Genomic DNA, 27,870 nt, shown 5'->3' on the forward strand with positions numbered 1-27,870 from the left:
ACAGCCCCTGACACGGGGGTGGAAGAGGACACCGCAGTGGCCGAGGGGACCCCAGGCCTGTCCCCACCCCAGGCTGTGGCCACCAGCCCTCTCCCACCCACTGCCCACCCCCCAGCAGAGCCCTTTCCCTCACCCCTGCCCCTCTGCCCCCCACCCATCTGCTCCAGCCCTGGGAGAGGAAGAGGAGGCACATCACGGAGCTGGCAGCCCTCGTGCAGAGCTGGAGCCTGGGCAGTCACGGGTGAAGCTGTTTTCCTGCAGCGGAGCTGGAAAATCCATCAGAGGGGACACAGGAGAGATGGATGAGCCACCACGTTTGACTGGGACCGAGCCCCCTGGGCTGGGGATGCTCTGTGCCCTGCCCGGTGCCCAGCCAAGCGGGCACTGCCCGGGCTGTGGGCACCAGGACTTGCTGCACCAGTGATCAGAAAGTGCAAAAGGAGAAATACAACGGAAAAAGCAAAAACTCTGTTCAGGTTCCAGCCCTCACCCACGGGAGACACAGTTCCTGCCTGGAAACCTCTCCTCCCTGTCTGTGGAGCAAGGATGTGACCCTGGTCACTCAGGAGCTGCGGGAAGGGCTGTGGGAGCCACCTCGCTCGTGGGCACCCCCAGCAGTAAGCTTAGCAAGTGTGTGTGTATATATATTGATATATATTTATCTCTATCTATCTCTCTCTCTCTCATGCAGCCCTAGGAATAGAGGAAGAGCAAAGAGCCAAGCAAGAGGTCCGGATGGGAGCTCCCGTCTGCAGGGATCAGGGGCACCCCAAGGAGCTCCCGTCTGCAGGGATCAGGGGCACCCCAAGGCTCGCTCCCACACTGCCCTGCCTCCACCAGTGGTTTTTTCCTAGCTTATATTTTACAGCAGTACCGTAATTCCCTGCAGTACCCTGAGCCCTGGCACGGCAGGAGCTCTGGGAGCGGAGCTGGCACCCCCTGCCCTGTCCCAGCCCTGGGCATGGCGTGGGCACCGGGTCTGGTGGGAGCCTGGGAGCTGCCTGTGCCACCCTCCGTGCCTTGGCTTGGCCGAGGTGTCCTGGCTGGCCTGGGAGTGTCCCCATGTCCTACCTGGCCTGGGGGTATCCCCATGTCCTGCCTGGCCTGGGGGTGTCCCAGTGTCCTGTCTGGCCTGGGGATCCCTCTCATCTGGGCAGGGGGACCGTGTCCTCTCTGCCTGGCTGCCCCCTGGAGCACTGTGAGCCAACCATGGAGAGTTGTTCTCCATCTGAGCCCCTTTCCCCACCCACAGCAAGCTGCTGCTGGGCCTGGGAGCCCCCCCAGCTCTGGGACACGCTGCCCTGACTCGGGGAAGTGCCACCACACTCAGCACAGGCAGGGGACAGGTGACACGGCAGCGCTGTGACCCCCTGCCACCGAGGGAGTCTAGAGAAGAGAGAACTAGGGCACTAGCTTGAGCCTTTGGCTTTCAAAGCAGCAGGATTAATAAATTCCGCCTAGGAATGGAGTCCTGGGAAGCTGGACATGCAGCAGCGAGGAGGAGGATGAGGAAGATGAGGATGAGGAGGTGGCGGGTGCCACGTGGTGCCAGCGCTCCCGGATCAGCTGATGAGCGGGGCCGAGCGGTCGTTTGTCACCGTTGGCTTCAGCTGGACGTTGGCAAAGGGGTTCCTGTGGAGGAAGAGGAAGAGGAAGGAAGAGTTAACAGGGTGCGTGTGGAAGCCTGGAGAGCACAGGGCACCGGCACAGCGAGCGAGAGTGGCGAGAGCCCGGCACCAGCAGCGTTTGGGGAGGGCTTAAACTGGAAAAGCTCTGCCTTGTGGAGCCCCCAGGCCAGCTGCTCCATTCCCTGAGCTGCCCCACTCCCTGAGCTGCCCCCACTCTGCTCCTGTCCCAGCCAAGCCGTGGTGGGTCAGAGATGAGCCGAGCCCAGCTGCAGGGGGATGTTCTCCCACCTGGCTCTCCTCCAGCCTAAAGCTGGGGATGCCAGGGGTGCCAGGGCTGATGAAGCTGCTCCAGCCTCCTCCAGGGCTGGACTCCAGCAGTTCCCACAGGTGGAGCACTGTGGGATGACCCAGACCTGGAGCAGGGGGTTATGGCTTCACTCCTGGCCAAGGGCAGAGCTGGCAGCTCCCTGCAGAACCCTTGTGCTGCCTCTGGGGAAGTTAGTATCCAAGAGGAAGAGTGTGGTACACTAAGGACAGCTGGAGGAGCTTGTCAGAGTGCAGGGCCCAGACTGGCTGACCTTGGGTTTCACCTACCTAGGATGTCCCCAGCACCCTCCTGCTGCCATCGTCACCTGGCCAGGACAGGGTGCAAGGATTCCCTTGGCACAGGGAGCATCTTTACCCCTTCTCCAGGAGGTCCCCTCTGGCTGCCTGGGGAGCCACCAAGCACCCCCTGCCCTCCCTGCAGCCCCTCTGTCTTGTGGCGTGCAGGGACACCTGGCGTGGGTTCAGGTAAAGTGCTGTGGTTACCATGTGCACCTGCACCGAGCAGCTTTGGGATGTCCCCAGCCATCTCCCGGAGCAGAAGGAAGATGCTGGGACCTGCACCCCCTCTGGGACAGGGTCTCACTGTCAGCCCCAGGCCCGATCTCTGCCATCCCTCACCTCTCCACGTTCGCTTTTCCCTTCCTTAAAAGATAAATGACTTTTGCTTAAAAATAGGGTAATTAATTTCACACCTAATTAATGCAGCTGCTTAGATCACTTTCCCTCCCAAGATGCCAAAATAGATTCTCAGGACTGGAGGGAGAGGAAAAGTTGCTTTGATGAGTCACCCGGGGCTCATTTAACTCTTTGTGTACTGGCAGAGAAGAGCGACTGGGATGGAGCCCACAGCTCCAGGGAAAGCAGCTCATGGATCAAAGAGAAACAGGCGAGGAGCTCTCCAGGCTCTGCAGTGCCAGCGAGGAGCAGGGTCTGGACTCCTGGGGAGGCTCCTGCATCCCATCCCTGGGGCCAGCACCAGGAAGCTCCTGGGATGAATCTACAACAAAAAGAGCTGCTCAAAAAACCTGCGGTTAGTGCGGGCAGGGCTGGGCCGGCGCACACCTACAACCAAAGAGCCGATTACGGGCAGAGGGGGCAGAGCAGCTCAGCATCCCGGCAAGCGCAGCCACGGCAGCGGGGCGAGCAGCACAGGCAGCCGGGGAGCCCCGGGGCTCGGGGACAAGCGGCGGCGACGCGGGGAGGGGACGGCGAGGCGCGAAGCAGAGCGGTGGCACCGTGCCCGCGCAGCCCCGCGGCCTCACCCGCTGCCCAGCGCACCCAGGGCTCGGCCCCGCGACACCGTCACTTACTAACGACGGGCAGGGCCACCTCAAAACCTGGCCACTTCAACATCGGGGCTGCAAGGGAAACAGAAGGCAGGTTGGAGCACGCCGGGACGCTCGATGGGAACAGGAGGTCGCGGTTAAGGAGAGACTTAAGGCCATGAGCCGGCCTGAGAGCCCGCTGGCTACCCCACACGCAGTGCCGGCAGGCAGAGGAAACAGGAGGAAAAAAGAAGAAAAAGGAGGAAAAGTGGTGTTTATTGAGTCGCTGGTGCTGTGAGGAGGGGAAGGAAGGGCACGGCCAGCCAGGAGCTGTGGGAGTGCAGCAGCCGGGCACGGCGGGGGCTGCGGAAGGGAGGGGGCGGCTTCCTTCCCCCTGTGCCGGCCACTGCTGCTTTCCCAGCACTGGGAAAACACAGCCGGAGCCTGGGCATGCCGGAGCAGGGGCAGAATCACCCCTTGGATGCTCAGCGAGGAGCAGCAGGGGCAGCATCACCCCTCGGATGCTCAGCGAGGAGCAGCAGGGGCAGCATCACCCCTCGGATGCTCAGCGAGGAGCAGCAGGGGCAGCATCACCCCTCGGAGCCTGGGCATGCCGGAGCAGGGGCAGCATCACCCCTCGGATGCTCAGAGAGGGGCAGCCAGCCCTAAAGCAGCTGTCGCTGCTCCCGCTCAGCGAAGCTGTTTAGTGCAGCGTCCCCGGGGATGGAGCAGGGAACAAAAACACGGCCTGGGAATGCCTGGGAATGCGCGGAGGGCGATGCAGGCAGTGAGGGCAGCACGCAGGCACGGCAGCCGAAAAAGACACCGAGGCCCAGCTCAATGCAATAAATAAAACTTTTATTCAAACAATAACTCAGTACAGGGCACAATTCTCTCTGGCTTTTAAAAAAAGGTTTTTCAGCACTTTACAATCTCCACACAGGCTTTGCTAGGCTGGGTTTGTGTTTTTTGTGGTTTTTTTTTTCCCCCTCTACAGTCAGTCATTCACCGTGAAATATCCTGGGTTAAAAATCCTTAGCAAAATTCGGACATCGATGCAGGAGGGGCTCAGAACAGTGTGCCCGGAGGCGAGGAGATAACCCAAAAACTGGTCCGGGGTGGGGGGGGGGGGGTCGGGGGTCTATTGCCAGCAATGTCCCAGTAAACAGGCAATGTCAGAGGTCTTAAAAATCACATCAGAAAAAAGCGTGAACAGCTTTGCAGTGGAGACGGCCACGGGCACTGGGAGGGCTACGGCCGGGCGAGTGCGGAGCGGGACCCCCAGGGCGGGCTGGGAGCCCTCCGGGCACTGCCGGGGCTGCCTCGCTCCAGCCTGGCTTTGGGCAGCCCCCGGAGCCCCATCCCTAGCGTGAGGTAACAATACCTTGCTACAAAAAATATATATATATATATATATTTATAAAACAACCAGGAGTAACCCTTGGGGCGGGTTCCCGCGGGCGGCGGGACCCCAGCCCAGAAGCAGCCCTTTGCCCGGGGCGGGAGCGCTGTGCCATCCGCTTCTCCCAAGGGACGGAAGCGGATCGGGCCCGGGGGAGGCGCGGGGACGCTGCCCCCCCTCGGGAACGGCATCCCGGGCGCGGGCATCCCGGATGCTCAGTAACAGTACGGACACCAGAGGCCATGCATATGTGATCCAGTCTGGGAGTTTGGTCCAGGCTCGTGCGGGGCGGCCGGCGCGGCCCCTGGGGGGACAGTGCATCGCTAACATCACACGGGAGGACAAACACCGGGTCCCACTAAGTGACAACTGCGCCCGGGCTGCGAGCACAGACCTGGCGGCAGTTTCTGCTCCAAAAAGGCTTCAGAAACAAGGGCACTGTGAACACCGGGGAGGGGTGAGAAGCACCATGGTTTCCTTGAAGATCACAAGAGTTTCAAATCCAAAAGAAGTAGAGAAAGAGAAACGAAAGGGAAGGAAAAAAAAAGGGGGGGGAAAAGAAGCAGAAAGCTCTTCCAAGCAGCAAGGGGCCGCTGCGAGCCCGGGTGTCCTCACACCGTTGAGACCAAACTGCCACTGCCGCTGCGGAACAAAGCACAGAGATGCCAGAGTGGCCGCGGGGCAGCACCGAGCTCAGGCACCGCGGGCAGGGGGGGACCCTGCACGGCCACGGGCTCCACCCGGCCCCGGGAGCCAGATGGGGCAGCTCCGAGGCACAGGGGACAGACGGACGGATGAATGGATGGATGGAGAAAGTGCTGAGCAAAGGCCCAGGAGCGTGGGCTCTCCCCTATGGAGGCGTGAGGTTGGGAGACGCGACTCTGGAGGAGCACAGCTTGGGGACACCAGGCTGGCCCTGGGACCTGCCCTCCCTGGGTCCCCCCATCTCACAGATGAGACCTGGCCCCATCCCAGTCCCCGGGGAGCCCATGCAGGGACCCCTGTGGGGACACAGCCCCACGGCTTCGCTCACAGCCTGTAACACCAAGAGCTCGCAGGGAATGTGACAGCAAGGTGACATCTTACCTGTTGACGGACCTCGTCCCGTAGTCATCGAGACCCTGTGGGGAGGAGAGGAGGGAGCACAGTGAGGGATGTGTGGGCTGTTTGCTCAGGTGCCACCAGAGGGTCACACGGACAAACCAAAGTGCATCAGGACCCAGGGCTGAGAGCTGATGCATTTGGAGAGGAAAGGGAGATATGGAGATGACGGGAGTGGGATTCAGACAGCAGGGAGTGAAGTTCCACCACTCCCTGTAGGATTTATCTGGCCAGACATGGAAAAGCGACTGCTGGGAGAGCCCTGCTCTGCTCTGCCCAGCCCCTGTGAGGAACAGAGCTCTGGCTGCTGCTGACACTGTTGGAAAGGGGCTGCACGACTGAGAGACACCAGTGAAATGCTCTGTGGAAAGAGGGGTTGCCTGTATTCACTCCCACCAGAAACCCACAGGGTTTTGGACCATTTTCTCCTTTAGCCGGTGCTGAGCAGGCTGTGCAGGGGGGGACTGAGGGGCAGCTGGGGATCAGAACATCCCTCCAGGACATCCCTCCTTGAGCAAGGGCCTGCCCTGGGATACGACTGCAGCAGCTCAGCTCTCCATGACAAACGTGGAGAAAGCTCCAGGAAAGCGGGGGAGTCCCTGGCCTCTGAGCTGGCCATGCACCAGCAACCAGAGACCCACATTCCCACCTTTCCCAGGAATGCTCCCAGTCCCAAAACACCAACCCCAGCAGCAAATCCTGCTGGAAAAACCCAGCAAAACAGCAGGAAGTGGGGCTGTGCTTCCAGCCCACTCCCTGCAGAGAGGAGCAGATCCCAGCTGACCTGCCCTGTGGAATGGTTGGTGCTCACTGCCCTTCTCTCTCCCTCCTCATCCTCTCCCCTCTGCCAGCACGTGATGCCAGCGTGGCTCATCCCACTGTGCTCATCGTGGTGGGACAGCTGCCCTACACTCCTGGCTTAGGCTGATCCCATCTGCTGTGCATCCTCCCTGCTTGTTATCCAAGAAGCCCTGGGCTTGCTTTGGGCACTCTGGAATCCTGTCCAGGGTCTGCCCCAGTGTCCCCACGGCACTGTCACCGGCTTGATGTGGCACGTGCCAGAGAAAACACCTCCAGCTGCCTGTGAGCAGCCTGTTTCTGGTGGGAGACTCCATGGAGTCGGCAAGTGTTGTCCTTTGGGGGTTTACGGGGCCATTTTGTGCCACTGCCCCCCGTGCCTTGCCCGTTCCTCCCCATCCACGGGCTCCCTGCATCCCTTCAGCCCAGCAGAGGAGCTCGGCAGGGGCAGGTCCAGGCAAGGCACGCGGATCACCAGGCACAAAGCAGCCAAACTTCCATAAATCCCAAGGGAAACATTGCAAGCGTCGGACTTACAGCTGTCGACCTAGTGTAAGGCTTGTAGTGAGCGGAGGGTGCTTGGCAGAGGCCACTGGCATAGTCTTTAATTGCACACCCATAGGGCATTAGGTAGTCCTAAAACAACGAACAGAGGTTGGAGAGCTGCCCTGGCACCCCCAGGCATCCCGGGGCCAGGCACGCTCCCGCTCATCTCATCCCATCCCATCCCATCGGGACAGGAAGCTGAGGCAGCAGGGACAGTGCCCAGGGGTCTGTCCAGCATCCCCCAGTGCTCCAAAGCCCCCCAGAGTGGGAGAAGCTGGTGGGAGAGGCTCACCTGGGAGAAGGCGGGCACAGCCACGCTGTAGGGCCGCTGCTTGAAGGTGTTGCTGCCCTGTGCTGGGAAGGCCTGCGAGGCCATGCCATAGTCTGGCGGTGGGATGGAGATGTCATCCTTGTCCAGCAGGTTGCCAGTGCTGCTGCTCTTCCCTTGCTGCAGGCTGGGGGGCCCAGAGCAGAGGTGTCAGCTCCGTGTGGAGACCCCCAGAGCACCCATCCACTCATGGCATCCACACAGAGCCAGCAATCACCCCACCGTGCTGTTATTCCAAAGGAATTCCTAATTCCCACCTCAAGGACACCCTGTCACCCCACACGAAGCTCCTACCTGGTGTGCACCCGCTCGCTGCCATCGTTGTCAAGGACCCGTGTGTAGGAGAAAGGAAACCAGCCCCTCCTGAAAGGCAAAGGGGGGATGAAGCCAAAGCCAGGTGCGTCCCAGACACAGCTGCTCCCCAGGCCGCCCAGCTCACTCACATTTTGGTTTTCTCGCTCTCTCCGTAGTGCCAGCCGTCGCGGGCCTCGGGCACCAGCAGGGTGATGAGGTCTCCCTCCTTGAAGCTCAGGAGGGTGCTGTTATCCCCGGCAGCGTGCGAGAAAATCGCCTGCACCCTCGTCCGGCCGTTCCTCTCGAGCCCGGCGGCCATGGAGCTGGAGCGTGGCAGGGTCTTGTTTTCAGCTGGGGGGAGAGACACCAGTGGGTGCCCCGAGTCCTGCACCCCCTCATGCCCAGGCACAGGACGGGTCCCCACCCCTCCTTGCTCCAGCCCAGGTTGTGGTTGTACTACAGCCTTCGGTGTGACTCACACCTTCCCCCTCACCGAGCAGGATCAGGCTCTCAGCATCACCCACCAGCCATGGCTAAGGGAGCAGCAGGCTCCCTGTGCCACATTCCACGAGGTTTTCCTTCTGGAAATCCTGTGAAACGCCAGGGCAAAGCCCAGCTCCAGCATTTCCTTTCCCTGTGCCACATTCCACAAGATTTTCCTTCTGGAAATCCTGTGAAATGCCAGGGCAGAGCCCAGCTCCAGCATTTCCTTCTCTGTGCCACATTCCACAAGATTTTCCTTCTGGAAATCCTGTGAAACGCCAGGGCAGAGCCCAGCTCCAGCATCTCCTAACGCCCAGGTCAGGAGGCACGAGCAGCACTTGACACCAAAGGGATGCTGTGGTCACTGTCCCCCACCAGCAGCACCCCCAAAACCATCCCCAAGCAGCCCCCTTTGGGCACTGGGTGCAGCAGCGGCAGCTCCAGGGCCCCTGGCATGGCTGGGGCCTCACCTGAGGCGTAGCTGTTTTTCGGTGCCACGTTTTTGCGAACTGGGAGTGTATTGGAGTAAGAGTCACTCAGCTGCTTCTGAGGCTGGGGAGGAGATAAAGATTTGGGCTGTGCTGGCTTCATCTCAGACCAGTGGTTGTACCCGTCGCTGTCAGAGCCCGAGACTCCGTTCATCACCGGCAGGGCCTCCTGTGCCGACATGCGCTGCGAGACAGGAGGGGAGGGGGATACGGAGGCTTCATTAGGGCATCCTGCAGCTCCAGGAATGTCCCACTGCAGCTCCAGAGCATCCCTGCAGCTCCAAAGCATCCCTGCAGCTCCAGGAACATCCCTGCAGCTCCAGGGAAATCCCACTGCAGCTCTAGGAACATCCCTGCAGCTCCAGGAACACCCCACTGCAGGTCCCCAGTGGGACACAGCTCCAGGGACAGAGGCAAATCAGAGCTTTGTCCTGTTGGGTTTAGTCCCAGCCAAACCAGACTGCTCTGGGGGAGCAGAGGGGTCTGCTCTGTGGTATTTTATTGCTCTGAGCACCCCTGAACCTGCCAATTCCCTGCTGAGCTCTGTGTTCAACTCATATCCCCACATCAGTGGGACACGGTTCTGAAGGGTCCTTCATCCCATGGGTCACTCCAGGCCTTTCGCTACAGTTTCTGGGGTACCTGGGTTCAGTCCCACAGCTCAGGGACCAGCCTGGACAGGCAGGTCCAGCTCCTGGGTTCCCCAACAGCTCCTGGGAGCCCCTGCTCTGCAGAGCTCAGTGGGATGGGGTGGGACAGGCAGGTCCAGCACCTGGGATCTCTGCTCTCCCAGAACTCATGACTCTGGTGGAATGGGGCGGGACAGGCTGCCCGTGCCCAGGTCAGGCTCCTCCCCACACCCCAGGATGGCCCAGAGCTGCCATCCCTGCCACCAGTGCCAGCCCATCCAAGGACAACTTGCCGAGGACAGCGGTGACACCGGCCCGGGCTCGTCCCTCCGCCTTTGCTCAAAGGGCAGGGCAGCTCCAGCACAGGGATACTTACTCCTACAAAAGGTGCCAGCTCCGGGGGGACAGGGAGAGGTTTGGCACCAGGGATGGGATCAGAGATGATGAGGTTGGACTTGGATGTGGACAGAGGGCTGGGCATGATGGTGCCATTGCTGCTGGCAGCCATCTGCTGCATCAGCTGGATGGCGCGCTCCGGGATCTTGTTGGGGTCCGAGCAGGATTGCTGCCACAGCGGCAGCTTCTGCGTCAGCATCTCCTTCCCCTGCAAGAGCAAACCAGGTGTGAGGGCATGGGGGTGCAGCTGGTGTGCCCCCCTTCCCTGGGCAGCACCGCAGGCAGCCAGGGCTGAGCTGGGACTGATCGATGGCTCTGTGCGTGGCACAGGCAGGATAACACCCAGGGACACCCTGCTCCAGGCTCTGATGGCAGCAGGAATCATGAAAAATGGCAATGAGGGAAGGGAGAGGTAACCCAATCACTCCCCATCAAGATATCCGGTGTGCAGCATCTCCAGGCTGCAGGGAGCTGGGCCCCACGTGGAGCAGAGACATAAATAAAATAAATAAAACCAGGCTGAAAGCCTGGCAGGGCACAGCCCATGCTCCAGGCTGTCCCCACATCCCCAGGGATGAGCTGCTTCCTTGGGGGGCTCAGCCCCAGCAGCCTGCAGGCCCCTGTGCTGCATCCAAGCCCCACTGCTCCCTGCCTGCAGCACCATGCACCAAGGGGCAAACAGATGGAGCCAAACTTGTCCTTATTCACCCAGAATGTACCAGCACATCCCCCTGTGTGACCCAGAGGGGGAAGATGTCCCAGCCCCCTCGAGGTCACTCCCAAGGGTGACCCGATGTCTCTGCTCTGCCTCACCTGGAGACACAATGTAGTTCTGCATATCAAAATCCCCCTCTAAATCCAATTTCAAAGTCCCTGCATATTTCCCCAACACCAGCCAGCAGGTCCAGCCTCATGACCCTGTGGAGCATCCTGCAGGAGCCAGGGGCAGCAGCAGGATGGAGCTTTGAGCAGGACACACATCACACCATGGACAAGCCACCGGCAAAGTCCCCCCTGCAAAATCAGCCTGTGGGCGCTGCTGCAGCAGGGTTTTGGTTGGTTCCTGCTGACCACCAGCCCTGGGGGTGCTTTTCCTGCACTCTGCCCGCCAACCCAAGCGCGGATCCGTGCTGTGGATGTGCCAGGACAGAGCTGACTAATGCCAGCTCCCTCTCCTGCTCCAGTGCCAAGCGTGGTGGTGACAGATGGCTGCTGTGAGCCACGCAGGGCGGTGCTGGGGAACAACCAGAAGGGAGCACGAGGCTGCGGGAGCAGCACCAGATCCTGGGGGGATCCTGTGCACACCCATGCAGCTGCTGCAGCTCCCCAGGCGGGCAGGGGCAGCTCCAGCCCTGCTCCAGGGGGCAGCACGGGCAGCAGGGATGTGGAGTCACCATGGGCAAGGGGGATTTGGAGCAGCTGCTCCTGCTGGGGAGGATCTTCCCTGGAGTCACCTGTTGGTCACCACCCTGTCGTTCCCTGGGTCTGTCCCTGTGTGTGTGTCTGTGTGTCCCTGTGTCTGTCCCCTGTGTGTGTCCCTGTCCCTGTGTGTGTCCCTGGGTGTGTCACTCTGTGTGTCCCTGTGTGTCTGTCCCTGTGTTTGTCCCTGTCCCTGTGTGTGTGTGTGTGGGGCTGCTCCAGCTGTGGTTTTTGGGATCCCAGGCTGTTCTGTGGGGTGCAGCCTGAGCTGGCAGCACCCTCCCAGTGCCAGGCCAGCCAGGCAGGCTCTGGGGGTGCCACACTCACCTTGGCATGGTAGGTGATGGCGCTCTTGGCCACTGCACACTGCTTCTCCACCAGGAAGCAGAAGCGTCTCCTCTCCTCCGTCAGAGCTGTCTTGTAGCCATCAGACACGTAGTTCTCCAGCTCCCCTTGCTTGTTGCTGATGGCCTCGATGTACTGCAGGAGACAGAGAGGGAAGGGGCTGCAGGCAGTGCCACGGGGCAGGCAGGGCTGCAGAGAGGGGCGCGAGGGACCCTGGCATGGGACAGGGACAGACACAGGGACAGACACAGAGGGACAGACACACACACGCCCAGGGACAGCCACAGGGACACACACAGACACACAGGGACAGACAGACAGACACAGGGACACACACACAGACACACACACACAAGGACAGACACAGGGATACATACGCGCGCACACACACACACGCCCAGGGACAGCCACAGGGACACACACACACACACACACGCCCAGGGACAGACAGACACAGGGACACACACACACACACACACCCCAGGGACAGAGAGACACAGGGACACACACAGGGACACACACACACACACACCCCCCAGGGACAGACACACAGACACACACACACAAGGACAGACACAGGGATACATACGCGCACACACACACACGCCCAGGGACAGCCACAGGGACACACACACACACACACACGCCCAGGGACAGACAGACACAGGGACACACACACACACACCCCAGGGACAGAGAGACACAGGGACACACACACAGGGACACACACACACACACACACGCCCAGGGACAGCCACAGGGACACACACACACACACACACACACCCCCCAGGGACAGACAGACACAGGGACACACACACAGGGACACACACACACACACACCCCCCAGGGACAGAGAGACACAGGGACAGACAGACACAGGGACACACACACAGGGACACACACACACACACACCCCCCAGGGACAGACAGACACAGGGACACACACACAGGGACACACACACACACACACACACACGCCCAGGGACAGCCACAGGGACACACACGTGTGCCTGCACACCCCTCAGCCCCTTACTCACGGCACCCCCACGTGGAGCTGACTCAGCCGTGGGTGCCCGGCACGAGCTGTACCCGCAGCCCCCGCTCAGCGCCGGGCACGGGGGCGCTGCCAGGGCTGCCCTGGCACCTGGCAGGGGCTGCCACAGCCCCCGGCTCAGCCTGGCACAAACCAGGGCAGATCCCGGCCTGCTATGGCGTTGCCCGGGCTGTGCCGGGTCCCTGCCTGCTGCTAGGATGGCACGAGGACCCTGGCACACACAGGGATGGCACGGGGACCCTGCCACACACAGGGGTGCCAAGGGGACCCTGCCACACACAGGGATGGCACAGGGACCCTGCCACACACAGGGCCACCAGCACCCTGAAACTGCCAGCAGCACCTTCAGCCTGTATTTACCACAGGGGACACAGAGGTGCTGCTGGGCAGTGCCACACGCTGGCACAGGTCGCCCTGGCTGTTCCCTGGTGCCACCCCTGGGCTGGCAGACACGGTGGCCCTGCCAGGCTGGCACAGCTGGAGGTTCCTCTGCTGCCTCCTGCTCTCCCAATGTGATGGTGCCAGCCCGGCTGTGCCACGCTGGGCTCTGCCAGCACCACACCTGGCACAGCAGCAGCAGCACACAGGAGAACAGTGCCCAGCTGCCTTGCCCTGTGTGATGGAAAGGTGGCACAGGGCACTCCAGGGGCAGCACCAGCCTCCCTGCACACAGAGGTGCCCCCAGCTCCCTGACCTGGCCACTTTACCCTCCCTCCACCCCTTTGGATGCTCCCAGCTGCCACCTGCCAGGGGAGCAGCTCTGAGAGCAGCACCTCGTGCCCATCACTGTCACCTCCCTGCCACCACCTCTGCCGTGGGACAGCGGCACCACGACACCTGAAAGCCACAACAGCCCCAGCCCAGGCAAGGCTGGACCTGCTGCAGGCAGCCCAAGCCTCTCTGAGCTGGGAATTAAACTGGAAATTCAGGGCCCAGAGCAGCTCTGCTGCCTCTTCACGGGTATCAGTTATTTTTAGCGTGCTACAATATTTATTAAGAGATGCACAAAATGGAGCAAACCAACAAAAGCAGCAAGATTCGGTGACATGCCAGACTTCAAAGGGGGATTATTCTGGGGCTGGACCTGCTCGTGACTCCCAGCCTGCTCTGAGCAGCCCCAAGAGCAAAACCCAGTGCAGGGCTCGTGCCAGAGCCAGCAGCTTTTGGGTCTCCCCACATTGCACCAACCCGGCCGAGGGAAAGAGCACCAGTGAGAAAGGGATTAAAAACCCGCTTTGCAACCAACAACCCCATTTCAAAGAGAATTTTTCCCTCCAAAATGAGAAAATCCAGGGCGAACACCCGTGGCCATGAGGAGGAGTCAGCGGAGGGAGCTGAGCCCACACTGGGCACACACAGGGGGAAGGGATGGAGGGCTGGGCATCACCCTAAAGCAGAGGCACGGGGCATGGCACTGGGAATGCCAGGCAGCGCCAGCACAGAGGCACAGGAGGAGGCAGCAGCAGCCTGGGCACACAGAGGAGGAGGAGGAGGAGGAGGAGAGCTGGGGAAGGCTCCTGCAGCAGCGGGCTCAGGACGGCAGCAGCCGCCTCCTCCCGGGTATTATTAGCCTGGAACAGCACAGGGACAGAGCCCAGAGCAGCAGCCTGGCACTGGTGATGGGAGCTGGGGCGTGCCAGCCCCAGTACCAGCCCCAGTGCCAGCCTGGAGAGCCCCCAGCCCCGGTGCCAGCCCCAGTACCAGCCCCAGTGCCAGCCTGGAGAGCCCCCAGCCCCAGTGCCAGCCCTGGTGCCAGCCTGCAGAGCCCCCAGCCCCAGTGCCAGCCTGCAGAGCCCCCAGCCCCTCCAGCTCAGCCCTGCTGTGCCTGGATGCACCAAGCCCTGCTGCCCCCACTCACCCACACCATGGGCAGCCCCACAAGCAGGTTCTGCCCCAGGGGAAGGGGCAGGAGAGCTCCCCCTCCTGCACAGCCCCATTTCTGGAAGGAAAGCACAACCCTGACAGCACCCGAAATAGCAGGAGCACACACAGACCCTGATTGCCATTAATTAATTAATTCAATTTCCCCCCCCCATCCTGCCTAATTTACTAACTGGGCCACCAAGGAGGAGAAGGTGAGGAGCGAGGAGAGCTCAGCTGCAGCTCATTTGGCTCAGACTCCCTGCAGGATCCCCGTGCCCGGGCCAGGCTCCAGCCCAGACACCACACACAGAACAGGGAGGGACAAACCCTGATCCTGGCAGCGTGAGGGCTCCAGCAGCACTGAAACCCACGGGCCCCAGCCCTACTGACACCCCAGGCTGGTTCTGCAGGGCTGCTGCTGGTTGCTGAGCCTGTCTCAGCCCGTCGGAACACGCCGCTCCGCAGCGCAGCAGAGCCCACGCTCCAAACTGGGTGCTCAGAGCTTTCTATACCTCATGGAAATGTGCTCTGTGTGCCATCGATTTACCCACAGCCTGCTTTTACACGCCGCTCCAGCACAAAATGGCGAGCCGCGCTCCCTGCTCGCGGGGTGCTTTCAGTTTGGGTTCGCTCAGAGTGACAGTGGGATTGCAGATAACGCCCAGGAAGGCAGATTTAAATCAAAATCCCGTTCAATATGCCAGATGCACGGGGGGAAGAGTAACACACAAAGCACAGTGTGAGATCTCAGGGCTGCACTCCAAGGAGAGGCTCTGCCTTGCCCAGGAGAGAGGTTTCACTGCAGCCAGGTGCCCACAGGACCCCAGGGCAGGATGGAGACCTGTTCTCATCTCCCTTCCCCAGAAATGGGGAAATCTCAGCCACCTCTCACTGAAGCACAGCCAAACACAGCTTGGATGGCATCCCTGATCCCTGAAAGGGCTGGGGGAAGGGGCTTCCCTGCCAGGCTCAGCAGCTTCTCCAAACCCCCCTGACAAGCACAAAGCACTGCAAACTGAGACCTTGACTGATTGAGGTTGTCAGCTCCAAACTCAAACACGTTAAGAATCATCTAAATAAAATCCCCGTTTGAAGGAGGAGAGAGAAACCCCACTTGTGATGCAAGCAGGGCTGGTGGCTGTGCCCAAAGCCAGAGCACACCCCAGAGCCACCCAGGAGCTCTGAAAACCTTTTCTGGGTTTCTAGGTTGGAGAGGCCTCAAATAACTCCCCCGTGCCGTGGCCCCCCTCCCGCAAACACTTCCAGTGCAGTGCTGACCTAATTAGCAGTGTCAGCACGTGGGGCACAGCCCTGGGCACTGGGAGCCTGCCAGGACGTGCCACGGGGCCAGGCTGGCACAGGCAGGGCTCCTGGGCACCCCTGGTACAGAGGGGCTCAGCCAGGGACCCCCATGGTGGGCACAGGAGCGGGGATGGAGCCACAGAGGGCAGTGACAGTGCCAAAGCCACCCTGCCACGGTGGGCAGTGCCAAAGACAAAGCCACCCTGCCATGGTGGGCAGTGACTGTCCCAAAGTCACCCTGCCATGGTGAGCACTGGCAAAGCCAAATCCATTCCTGCCACAGTGGGCAGTGCCTGTGCCAAAGCCACCCTAGCATGGAGGGCAGTGCCAGCGCCACCCTGCCATGGTGGCAGTGCCAAAGCTACCCTGCACAGAAAGGCAGGGAGGGCACACAAAAAGGCAGAGAGGGCACAGAGCCCTGCCACCTCCCCAAGGCCAGCACGGCAACAGCTCAGTGATGGAGATCCAGGAGCAGCTGAGAAATGCTGAGCCCTGAGCTGCAGGAGCTGCAGAAGCACACAGTGCTGTCAGTGCAGGTGGAGCAGCTCCAGCCCAGCCTGGCTGGGAACTGAGTTCAGAGCTGCCATCCCAGCCAGGAACGTGCAGACAGGGGGAACAGCAGCCAAGGGCTGAGCTCCACACTGAAATCATCACTCCAGATCATTCCTGGTGTGTTGGGCACCCACCAGGCTGAGCCAAGCGCCAGCCCCAGGGACAGGAGGGGACCCTGAGCAGGCAGGAGCTGCCCTGGGGTCACCAGCACAGCCCAGCCCTGAATTTTGGGGCCAGAAAGCCAAGGGGAGCACGCAGCAGGCAAGATTCCACCCAGCATCAGGAGGGATGCAGGGCAGGGAGGGCTGTGCCCACTGCAGCTCCCATGCCAAGGAAGGGTTGGGCAGGAGCAGTGAGAAAAGAGAAAGGAAAGGTCAGGGAAGGGAGAGGGCTGTGCTGGATCGATGCAGCAGCCTGAAATACCTGGGAGGAGCAAACACAGAGAGAAGGGAGGGTTTGCTTAGGCAGCCACGGGGGAGAAGAGCTAGAAATGGGATAGGGTAAAATAGAAGTTGGGTTGATGAGCAGGGGAAGGGCATCTGAGCAGGCAAAGCTGCTGAAACCCCAGCACACACAGAGGCAAAGTGAGGGATCCTTTTCCTCATTCCCAAAATGAGGAAAATTCACAAATTCCGCAGAGCTTTTCCCCATTCCCAAACTGCTGCTTGTGGGGCACCTGGCAGGGCCTGGAGCAGCCTTGGGGGTGGCACTGTCCCCTCCCGCAGCCCCCCAGCCCCGTGTGCCACCCAGGCAGGCTGGGGACTGTGTCCAGCCAGGAACAGCCCATCACTGAGGGCAGCCCTGATGTGCTCCCCATCACTGAGGGCAGCCCTGATGTGCTCCCCATCACTGAGGGCAGCCCTGATGTGCTCCCCAACACTGAGGGCAGCCCTGATGTGCTCCCCATCAGCCTCCCCTGCTCAGCTCCATGGGATGAGAGCTGGCCAGGGCTGCTGATGGATATCCAGGGTGATGGCAAAGGCAGAGCAGGGAGCCAGGGGAGGGAGGCAGCCCCAGAGCTGGGCATGCCAGGCTGCCCCCTCCCCTGGGCAGGGCTGTCTGCCCTGGTTTGTCACATCTGCAGCAGCCCCAGCCCTGCACACATGGGCTGTTACATAAAACCCAGAGAGCAGAGCAGAGGGGAATGCTGGCTCCAGCCAGCCTCACCTTTTCTTACCCAAACCCTTCCCCAGTGCAGGGACAGCGTGAGCAGCAGCTCAGTCTGCACAGTTCTGGTACCAAGGGCTCATGGCACAGCCCTGAGCTGCACAGGAACGTCCCCTGGATCCAGGGGCAGCCACAGCCCCTCTGGCACCCTCTGCCAGGGCCTCACCCTGACAGGAATGGGAATTTCTGCCAATATCCCATCCAGCCCTGCCCTCTGGACAGCCATTCCCCCTGTCTGTCACTCCACACTTTGTCCCAAGTCCCTGTCTTGGAGCCTTAGATACTGGAAGGGGCTCTTCTCTTCTCTTCTCTTCTCTTCTCTTCTCTTCTCTTCTCTTCTCTTCTCTTCTCTTTCTCTTCTCTTCTCTTCTCTTCTCTTCTCTTCTCTTCTCTTCTCTTCTCTTCTCTTCTCTTCTCTTCTCTTCTCTTCTCTTCTCTTCTCTTCTCTTCTCTTCTCTTCTCTTCTCTTCTCTTCTCTTCTCTTCTCTTCTCTTCTCTTCTCTTCTCTTCTCTTCTCTTCTCTTCTCTTCTCTTCTCTGTTTTCCCTCAGCCTCAATCCCAGCCAAACCTGGTCAGAGTCCCCTGGAGCTGCTGAGCTCGGAGTCCTTCCCCATTTGACTTTCACACCAACCTCATAACCTGGTTTGTGCAGACTCTGCCATTTCCAGCTGCCTGACCTACACCTAAAATTATTTCTCCTGATGGGAATACCCAAATGAGGTTTCAATGACAAAAAGCTGATAAAACCCCACAGGTTATTTGGCACAGTGGTGTTTAATGTTTGAGATATTCCCATTTGGAGCAGGGCTGGGTGAAGGCAGGGGCTGAGCTCGGCCCCAGTGCCCACCCAGGGTCACCTGGGCCAGGCAGAGCCTTTCAGGACAAACAGCCAGCCCCAGCTCTGCTGTTTGAGCTGAATTACAGCCAGTTTTGTCTCAGCCCCACGCAGAAATCCAATTGCCCACAGTGCTAATATGATTTGATAAATACTTTGAACCGACATAACTTCATTGCTGAGCTGCTGATTCAATCCAGGTCCCAAACCCATCATGACCTTGATTTCACGGCCTGATCACAACCAGCCTTTAATGAAATTACAGCACTTGAGCTTCCTTGGCCATTGTTTAATCTTAATATTGTTCTCATTCCTCTTCATCAGAGCTGTGAAGTGAGTGGGGTTGGTTTGTTCTGGTTTTCAGCAGGGTCAAGCCCCACCTCAGTCACTCAGTGAGGAAGATGAGGCACGTGAGGCTCCCAGCCCTCACTCCTGGTGTGGAACAGCAGCTCAGGGCTGATTCCCAAGGAGTAAAAGCCTGGTTTAATGTGACACTCAGCAGGAATAACCCCAACCCCAGCATTGCTGCTGCCCTGGGAGCTGGGACAGCTCCTGCAGCCCTTGGAGCTGGCTCACAGCTGCTCAGTGAGGCTGGGCTGCAGACCAGGGCTGCAACACTCATTGGGAAAACTCCCCAAAAGCAGCAGGAGACAGGGCCAGGTGATTTGGGACGTGCAGAGCAGCCCGGACCAGCCCTGTCCATGCCATGAGGGGATGGTGCAGCTCAGGAGCAGCCTCCAGCAGGAACCTGTGAGCATCTCACCCCCTCCAGCCCTGCTCCAAAGCCTCTGCTCCCCGTGTGCAGTCCCTGCTGGACCCCAGGGTTTATTTCTGTTTATAAAGGGGAGCAGCTGAGTGGGACAGGTGTGAATGGGACAGCTGAGATGTCTGAGCTCCTGCTCTGGGCTCTCTGACCCATCCAGCAGGGTGGGAGCACAGCCCAGGGCTGTCCCCCCTGCCAAAGCAGGGCCAGGGTGGCCCCAGAGCTGCTCTGACTCTGGCACACATTACATAAAGCCCGGGGTCCCTGCAGGACAGTCCTGTCACTGTCACCACGTGTCCCCTCTCCCTGGCAGGTGGTGACAGGCTGTGGTCACTCCACAGGTGGTGCAGAGGCAGAGAGGAGCCAGCCCTGCTTCCTGCAGCATTAAACATGAATGGAGATGATGACAGAGCACCAGACTCCTGGCTGGCAGCTGCTCCAGCAGCTTCACAGCACCAGCCTCCAGAAGAGCAAGATGTGACTGCTGCCTCCAAGGAGGCGACACTTCCCTCAGCAGCAGCTTCTCCCACGAGGAGAAGGAACCAGGGCATGGGGAGACTGCAGCAGCCCTGGCTGGTGGGGCTGCGCTCCCCTGGCACAGCCTGGAGCAGCATCAGCACCCCAAACCCATCAGCACAGCATCAGCACCCCAAACCCATCAGCACAGCATCAGCACAGCATCAGCACCCCAAACCCATCAGCACAGCATCAGCACAGCATCAGCACCCCAAACCCATCAGCACAGCATCAGCACAGCATCAGCACCCCAAACCCATCAGCACAGCATCAGCACCCCAAACCCATCAGCACCCCAAGCCATCCCCAGGGGCTGCAGCAGCTCCCAGGACACCATCAGGGCTTGGGCAAGGGGCCACGGGGGTGGCTTGGGGCCAGCTCAACACACCTGGCAATGAACCAGTTTGTGCCACTCCCCCAGCACAAACATCACTCTGCCAGAGACTAAATGCCACCAAATGCCCCCAAATTCACCCCCAGTGTCCAGGTGCCCTTCAGCAGACCCAGATCTCTGACATGTGAGGAACAGCCCCTGGTGCCAACATCACACACCCCTGCCCTGGGCACAGGACCAAACCATTCCTGCTGCAGGAATTCACCTTCCCTGTCCCAGCACCCCTGGTGCCACCCTGGTTCTGTGCCAGCCTGGGCACCCTGGGGCATCAGGAACCCCTGGGGATCCCTGGATGGGGCCAAGCCCACAGGGAGGAGGGCACAGCAGAGGGCACAGGGCACAAACCCCTATTCTGGATCCCACGAGTGGCACAGCCCCTGGGCACTGCCAGGAGGTGCCCGGGGTGCCCCTCAGTGAGAGCCAAGCCTGGCTCCCCCTCCGTGGGAGCTGTGCCACCCCCGTGCCCACCCCCAGCACACATCACACTGCTCTGATTCACCACTGCCACCCCCGCAGGAGGGGGCACGGGCACAGAAAATGCACAGGAAAACACCAGAAACACAAGAAACCACCAAAACCACCAGAAAACACCAAACCCCACCCTCCTGGGCACCATGGAGCGGGCACAGCAGGAATTGATGCTCCTGGGGCCATTGCTGGGGTGACAGCAGTGGCACAGGAGGCTGCAGCAGGGGTGGGCAGCTCCAGCCCCACTGTGCCCATGGGAACAGCCTGTGCCAGGGCTGGCTGCCACCCCCTGCCACCCACACCTTCCCCGGGGCCTTGGCACAGCCCCACCAGCCCCAGGGGTGTCCCCCAGTGTCCCCAGCCCTGCCTGCAGCTCCTTATCCCTCTGGTGTCCCCCAGTGTCCCCAGCCGTACCTGCAGCTCTCACTGTGCCCCTGATGTCCCCAGGTGTGTCCCCAGCCGTACCTGCAGCTCTCGCTGTCCCCCTGATGTCCCCAGGTGTGTCCCCAGCCATACCTGCAGCTCCTTGTCCGAGTATTTCTGGGGGTTCTTGCTGCCCTGGCTCTTCTTGCGCAGCTTCTTCAGCTCAGCCTGGCACTTGTCCAGCGAGTCCCCCTTGCTCCTCTGCTCCGTCTGGTACTTCTTCAGGGCAGCCTGGAACCACAGGGGACAGCTCTGAGCCAGTGCCAGTGCCAGGGGGGACAGGGACAGAGCCACAGAGCCCAGGGGACACTGTCCTGGATGTGGTGACACCCAGCTGTGAGCAGAGGGACCCCCAAAACCCAGAGAGCACACAGGGGACAGAGGGGACACTGTCCTGGGCATGGTGACACCAGTGACACCCAGCTCTGGGAAAGGGGCACCCTCAAAGCCCAGGGGACACAGGGGGGACACACAGGGGACAGGGGGACCCCCATAGCCCAGGGCACACAGGGGACACTGTCCTGGGCATGGTGCCACCCAGCTGTGGGCAGGGACAGGAGCTGTGGCTCGCTGTGCCACAGGAAAGCCCCAGGGCAGTGCCAGACTGACAGACACACGGACACACGGACTCACACTCAGGTACCGGGAGTCCAGCTCCACCTTCTGCTCCAGCTGCGTCAGGAGCTCGTTGTGGAAGGACTTGAGCTGCAGGAGAGAGGAAACACACAGGCATTGCTTGGGGGGCACTGGGACGGGCACAAAGAGGATGCCCAAGCACTGCAGAGCCTCTGGAGCTCAGCAAAGCCGTGCTAGAGGGGCTGGTGGCATCTGGACAATGCATTTCCCAGTGCCCTGGCACGCCAGGCTGGGCACTCACCATCTCCTCCAGCTGGTTCTGGATCTGCCTGTGCACCTCGGCCATCTGGAACAGCACGTCCCCTGCAAGACAGCACAGGGAGGGCTTGGGGCACCGAGCACAGGGGCACCCAGGGCGGGGCAGCAGCCAGGAGAGCACCCAGACACACCTGGGGGACCCCTGTGCCCACCCTGGGGAGCTGCAATGAGCCCATCTGGGACACTGGGACAGACTGACAAACCTTGGGAGGCAGGGGGAACCAGGAGCAGGACCCCAAATCCAGGGGCAACCCTTGCCCCCAGGCCCAGCACAGGGACAGGCACAGCCCTGGCACTCAGAGCAGGGCACAGGACAGGCACAGCCCTGGGATCCCCCCTGCACCCAGGGGATCCCAGCTCTGTCCTGCACCCAGGGGATCCCAGCTCTGTCCTGCACCCAGGGGATCCCAGCTCTGCTCTGCACCCATGGGATCCCAGCTCTGCTCTGCACCCAGGGGATCCCAGCTCTGTTCTGCACCCAGGGGATCCCAGCTCTGCTCTGCACCCAGGGGATCCCAGCTCTGTCCTGCACCCAGGCACTCCCAGCTCTGTCCTGCACCCAGGGGATCCCAGCTCTGTCCTGCACCCAGGCACTCCCAGCTCTGTCCTGCACCCAGGGGATCCCAGCTCTGTCCTGCACCCAGGGGATCCCAGCTCTGTCCTGCACCCACGGGATCCCAGCTCTGTCCTGCACCCACGGGATCCCAGCTCTGTCCTGCACCCACGGGATCCCAGCTCTGTCCTGCACCCACGGGATCCCAGCTCTGCTCTGCACCCAGGGGATCCCAGCTCTGTCCTGCACCCACGGGATCCCAGCTCTGCTCTGCAGCCGGGCACTCCCAGCTCTGTCCTGCACCCAGGGGATCCCAGCTCTGTCCTGCACCCAGGGGATCCCAGCTCTGCTCTGCAGCCGGGCACTCCCAGCTCTGTTCTGGCACTTCCTCTCATTTTCCTGGTTTTCCCCGTGCTGCAGCCCACGCCCAGCGCTGTTCCTGCAGGAAGGGCTGTGTCCTGCCTCAGCAGCAGCCCAGACACACTCAGAGCATCCCCCAGGAGCACAGCCAGCACCAGGAGCCCTGTGTGTGGGTCAGAGGGACGGCCCAGCTCTGTCAGCTCCTCTCAGGGCTGCCTCTGGAAGCTTTTCCTCCCACCACGGCAGGCTGCAGCTTCCCAGGAGGCTCCCAGCCCCTGTGGGGCTGTTTGTACATGAAGGCAGCATCTCCCTGGGGTGAGCAATGAGGGGGAGCCTCCCCCAGCACAGCTGGGTCAGCCCCAGCCTGTCCCCAATGTCCCTGGGCACGTGGGCCATGGCCCAGCTGAGTGTCAGCACCACCAGAACAACCTCCCTGTGCCCTCCTGCCCGCAGCAATCCCTGCTCTGCACCACACTCTGCGTCCCAAACCCTTCTGCAAACACTGAAATCCCTTCCTGGGCAGGCTCTGCCCCCTGTGCTGCAGTGCCAGGCCTGGCTGTGGCACTGCCTGTGCCAGGGCCGCTGTCCCCTGTGCCCCTGGGCTGCAGCAGTGCCCAGGGTGCCCCACAAACAAAGGGAGAGGTGCCCGGGGCACCCCACAAAGGGAGGGATGCCCAGGGTGTCCAGAAACAAAGGGAAAGGTGCCCAGGGTGCCCCACAAACAAAGGGGGGGTGCCCAGGGGGTCCCACAAAAGGACCTGTGTTGCAGACATCTTTTTCACTAAAAATTTTTTCTTTAAGATTTTCCCTTCTGGGAAGCTGAGGCCTCAGAAAATGAATGTAAACAATGGTTATCTGCTGCTGTGGAATGCAACAGGTAGATTCTTGATTAGGCCATCTTGAATGTTTATAATTAATGGCCAATCAAGAAGGAGCTATCTCAGACAAGAGTCCGAGAGAGCTGCCTTTGTTTTCATTCTTTTTTCTTCTTTTGTATTCTTAGCTTAGCTAGCCTTCTGAAGAAACCTTTTTCTTCTGTTTCTTTTTAGTATAGTTATAATGTAATATATATATAAAAAAATAATAAATCAAGCCTTCTGATCATACAGTCATCATTCTCGTCTCTCCTCTCATCCTGAAAACCCCTGTGACCACGGTCACAGACCTGCACACTGTGAGCTGCTTCACAAAACCCTACAGACCATGGGAGACTGAACATCTCACCCCAAACCCATCCCAGAGCCACAGGGATGAACTGAACTGCGACCAAGGGACACCACGGCAGCTGGGAAACCTCAAGAGCCCAAAATCTGCCCTGGACAGGAGCCTGTGGCTCTGTGCCAAGGTGAAACTGTGGGGGAACACCCCAGGGTGGCAGGGCCGGGTTTGGGGCTGTGTGGCAGCCCTGGCAGCAGCAGAGCCACCCACGGCAGGGCCCTTCCCATCAGGGATTTGGGGATTAACCCCTGAACTGCCCTGGGCGCAGGACAGAGCCAGAACACACATCCTGCAGGAGGGGAACCACTCAGGGCGCACAGAGAGCCCGGCATGGCGAGGAGTGTCACACACATCTTTTCATTAAAAACCTTTCTTTACGATTTTTCTTTCTGAGAAGCCTCAGAAACAACATGTAAACAATGGTTATTTGCTACTTCAGAACGCAACAAGTAGATCTGTGATTGGTGTCGTGTAAATGTTTAAAATTAATGGCCAATCACGGCAGAGCTAGCTTTCTCTCTGTCTGAGCCACAGACCTTGATTTCTTCTTTTTTATTCTTAGCTTAGCCTTCTGAGGAGAACTTTTTCTATTTTTTTAGTGTAGTTTTAATGCGATATATATCTTAGAACAATAAATGAAGCCTTCTGAAGCACGGAGACCCCTGTGAGCACGGCCACAGAGGAGGAGCTGTGCTCAGGCTGACTCACAGTGTCACCCTGGAGAGGAACCACAGCACTGCCGAGGGCCCTGCCCTTCCACACCCACCCACGGCGGGCAAACAGGTTGTTCCACATCCCTGCTGGCACCAGGACAGGCGGCTTTGCCCCTGCACAGGGTGCAGCAGTGGCAGCTCCCCAGGGTTTGCTCTGCAGCCCTCAGACCCAGGGTTATTTTCTGACCCCCCTGTAAAACAGGATGTGGGTAAATTGCAATGGAAACACCAAGGATGCATTAATCACGGAGTAAACTGCTCAGAGACAGAAGGTGGGCAGGGCTGCAGCAGCCCAGGATGCCCTGCAAGGGTCAGTGCCAGGGACCATCTCCCACCAGCAGCACCATGGGTACCCCAGGATCAGGGTCAGGACTTGGGCACATCCCCCAAACACCAGCCAGCACTGACCCTGCTCACACAGCACCTCGGTGCTGAGGATCTGCTGCAGCCAAATTTAAAGCAAAACCCATCACAGGCAGAGGTGGCACCTGGGGGCACGGGGTAAAGGCGGCCTTGGTGACCCTGAGGGCTTTTACAGCCTGAGCCCTCCCTCTGGGAACCCCTGCAGGGTGCTTTTTGACCCTGAGGGCTCTTCCAGCCTGAGCAATTCCTTTTGAGAGCCCCTGCAGGGTTTGTGTGCTCCCCCAGAGCAGCACAGCGTGCCCCAGGCTCAGAGCAGCCCCTTCCAGCCCAGGCCAGGCCCTGAGCTGCAGCATCTGTGTGCAGGGGGAAGGAGACGGCGCGGGGAAACCATCAGCATGGGGGAACCACGAGTGTGTGAGGGAACAGCGATCAGCTTAGGGGAACCATCAGCTTGGGGGAACCATGAGTGTGTGAGGGAACAGCAATCAGCTTGGGGGAACCATCAGCTTGGGGAACAACAATCAGCTTGGGGACACAATCATCGTGTTGGAACAATCAGCTCGGGGAATCAACAATCAGCTTGGGGAAACCAAACAATCAGCTTCTCCTGTGCCGCTGACTCATCCCTTTCCTCCCCACCAGGGTTTCACTTCTGCCAGCCCCAGCACTGGGCCATGTGCTGATAACTCACCAGCCCCGCCTGGCACTGCCAGGGGCAATTTTCCTTTGTTTATAACACATCAGGTAAAGGGAGCAGCAGCAGAGCTTCCCGAGGCAGCCTGGATGGGGCTCCCAGCTCATGGGTCCCATCAGGCTGGGCAGTGGCCACGGAGCCTTCCAGCAGGGAGACAGCACTGGGGTGCACCCCTGGGATGTTGTGTGCCCCCCACAGCCCCCCTGGATGGGGCCAGGGCTGGGGCTGTGCCAGGATGGACAAGCCCAGTGAGTGCCCAGGAGCTGTACTGGTGGCACTGGTTAATTCAGGGCTGTACTGGTTAATTTAGAGCTGTACTGGTTAATTTAGAGCTGTACTGGTTAATTCAGGTGCCCCCCAGCATCCCTGCAGGACCCCCAGCCCAGGCCCAGGGCAGGTGGGGACCCTGGGAGCTGTCACCATCGCAGGGAAGGTGACACCCAGACTCTGCACACCTCTGCCACTCGCTGGCAGCCCCAGCCAGGCCACATGGGCCTCGCAGATGCTCATTCACAACCCTCCTCCTCCTCCTCCTCCTCCCAACACAGGTGGTGAGAGAGAACCAGCCTGGGCTGTCTGCTCCTCATGGCAGGGATGGAGGCAGCAGAAAAACCCCATCAAAGGCAGCAGAAGGCTGGAAAAGCCCTTCCCAAGGCAGCAGAGTCTTTCAGAGGTGTCTCTGCACCCTCATTCCTGCAGCCTCCCTTCCTCCAGCAGCACAAGCTGTCACCCACAAGGTGTCAGGTGCCTTGTTAAGCCCAAATTTAAAGGATCCCCAAAAGGAGCTCATCTCCAGAGCAGGGACACTGCCACAAACCACAGGAAAATATTTCCTGGAGCTCTGTGTGCCCCTGGGCACTGCCCTGACTAGGTCCCAGTGGGCACCAAACCCAGCCCCAGCAGTCACTGAGCCCCTTGGGGCTGCAGGGGGACCTTGGGCACCTGTGGGATCCATATCCACCCCTGTGCACACCTGTGGGATCCCTCTCCATCCCTATGGGATCCATCTCCACCCCATCCACACTCTGCAGGGCAGGGAGCACCTGCCCAAACCATCCCCAAACCCAATTCCAGGTTGATCCTAAAGGATCTGGTGCAGCACAAAGCCCCTGAACTGCCAGAGCCTGGAGCCAGGGATGGCCCTGGATCCATGGCAATGTCCCAGACAGGGCTTGGAGCACCCAGGACAGTGGAAGGTGTCCCTGCCATGGCAGGGGTGGGGCTGGATGAGCTGTGAAATCTCTCCCAAGCCATCAAGATGCCACATCCCGATTTTAGGGTGGAAATAAAAAGCCATGATGTGCCAGGGGCTCCTTTCAGCTGCACAATGGCTCGGTAATTGCTGCCCTTTCACAGCCCGTGTGTCACCCAGGGCAGCTTTACTCTCCCCAGGCACCTCCAGACAGCAAAATGCACTCCCAAAATGCACTCCCAAAATGCGCCCCCAAAATGCGCCCCCAAAATGCGCCCCCAGCCTGCAGGAGCTGCTCAGCCCCACATCCCGGGGGACACGCTCCAGCTCTGCTCTGCAGCACAACAAAACCCCTCCCCATGACTTTGCCACGGCCCAGTTTTGGAGAAGGACGAAAGAAATGACATTTTGAGCAGCATCCAAGGGAGCCAGGAGGAGCTGGGCAAGGGCCAAAGTCACCTGAGGACTCGGGCAGGAGCTGGAGCTGTTGGAAGGGGCTGCAAACCTTCCCTGGGCAGACACAGGCTCCTCATTTCAGATTATCTGGGCAGACATAGGCTCCTCATTTCAGATCATCTTCCCCAAAATTATTTTCCCTAAATTATTTATTACTTACAGAATTATTCCCCAATTATTTTCCCTAAAACCACCACATCCAAGGGGCGAAGAACAGACCTGGGAGCCTCTCAAGGGCACAGAGCCCATCCCAAACGCCAGGGACCTGCACAGGGCAGAGTGACTTCTGCTGCCCTGGGACAATGACAGCTCCATGGGGTTGGGGACACCCCAAAGCCCCAGTTCTGCCGCCCCCAAAGCCCAGCCAGCCCCAGCAGACACTGCACCTGGAACTGAGCCCCCAGAGCCGATTAGAGCTGCAGGGCATTACTGCTGCTCCTGCTGCCACCCTTCCTTTCCCACACAGGATTATCCTGTCTGCACACAGCTCCCAAAATCCCATGGGGAATTCAGGAAATGCCCCGTGCTGGGCAGGAGCTGAGCTCCAGCGGGCTCTGTGTCCCAGGAGAGGAACCTGCAGGTGTCCCCTGCCTTGGGACACGTCCTGGGGCAGAAGGGACGGCAGGGACAAGCACCCA

At 60.1% G+C, this 27,870-nt stretch overlaps 1 protein-coding gene across 4 annotated transcripts in view; it reads right to left on the reverse strand.

Moving 5' to 3' along the window:
- Positions 1-184: 184 nt before the first annotated feature.
- The window catches only part of BAIAP2 (BAR/IMD domain containing adaptor protein 2), a 40,570-nt gene continuing 12,884 nt past the window's right edge, over positions 185-27,870 (reverse strand). The window contains exons 4-15 of one of the 4 annotated variants that reach the window (XM_058817038.1): positions 21,667-21,728; positions 21,423-21,494; positions 20,883-21,020; positions 11,432-11,584; positions 9,666-9,893; positions 8,643-8,844; positions 7,839-8,040; positions 7,690-7,758; positions 7,360-7,522; positions 5,709-5,743; positions 3,266-3,313; positions 185-1,632 (exon numbers count right to left, since the gene is read on the reverse strand). In XM_058817038.1, coding sequence (XP_058673021.1) covers positions 3,286-3,313; positions 5,709-5,743; positions 7,360-7,522; positions 7,690-7,758; positions 7,839-8,040; positions 8,643-8,844; positions 9,666-9,893; positions 11,432-11,584; positions 20,883-21,020; positions 21,423-21,494; positions 21,667-21,728 — 1,352 coding nt within the window. In that variant the 3' untranslated portion in view covers positions 185-1,632; positions 3,266-3,285. Of the gene's footprint in view, positions 1,633-3,265; positions 3,314-4,525; positions 5,265-5,708; positions 5,744-7,359; positions 7,523-7,689; positions 7,759-7,838; positions 8,041-8,642; positions 8,845-9,665; positions 9,894-11,431; positions 11,585-20,882; positions 21,021-21,422; positions 21,495-21,666; positions 21,729-27,870 lie in introns of those variants that run through there. The other 3 variants (XM_058817036.1, XM_058817039.1, XM_058817037.1) reach the window with 3 other exon arrangements.

Source organism: Ammospiza caudacuta, chromosome 19 (genome assembly GCF_027887145.1).
Source record: "Ammospiza caudacuta isolate bAmmCau1 chromosome 19, bAmmCau1.pri, whole genome shotgun sequence".
NCBI classification, from domain to species: Eukaryota; Metazoa; Chordata; class Aves; order Passeriformes; family Passerellidae; genus Ammospiza; species Ammospiza caudacuta.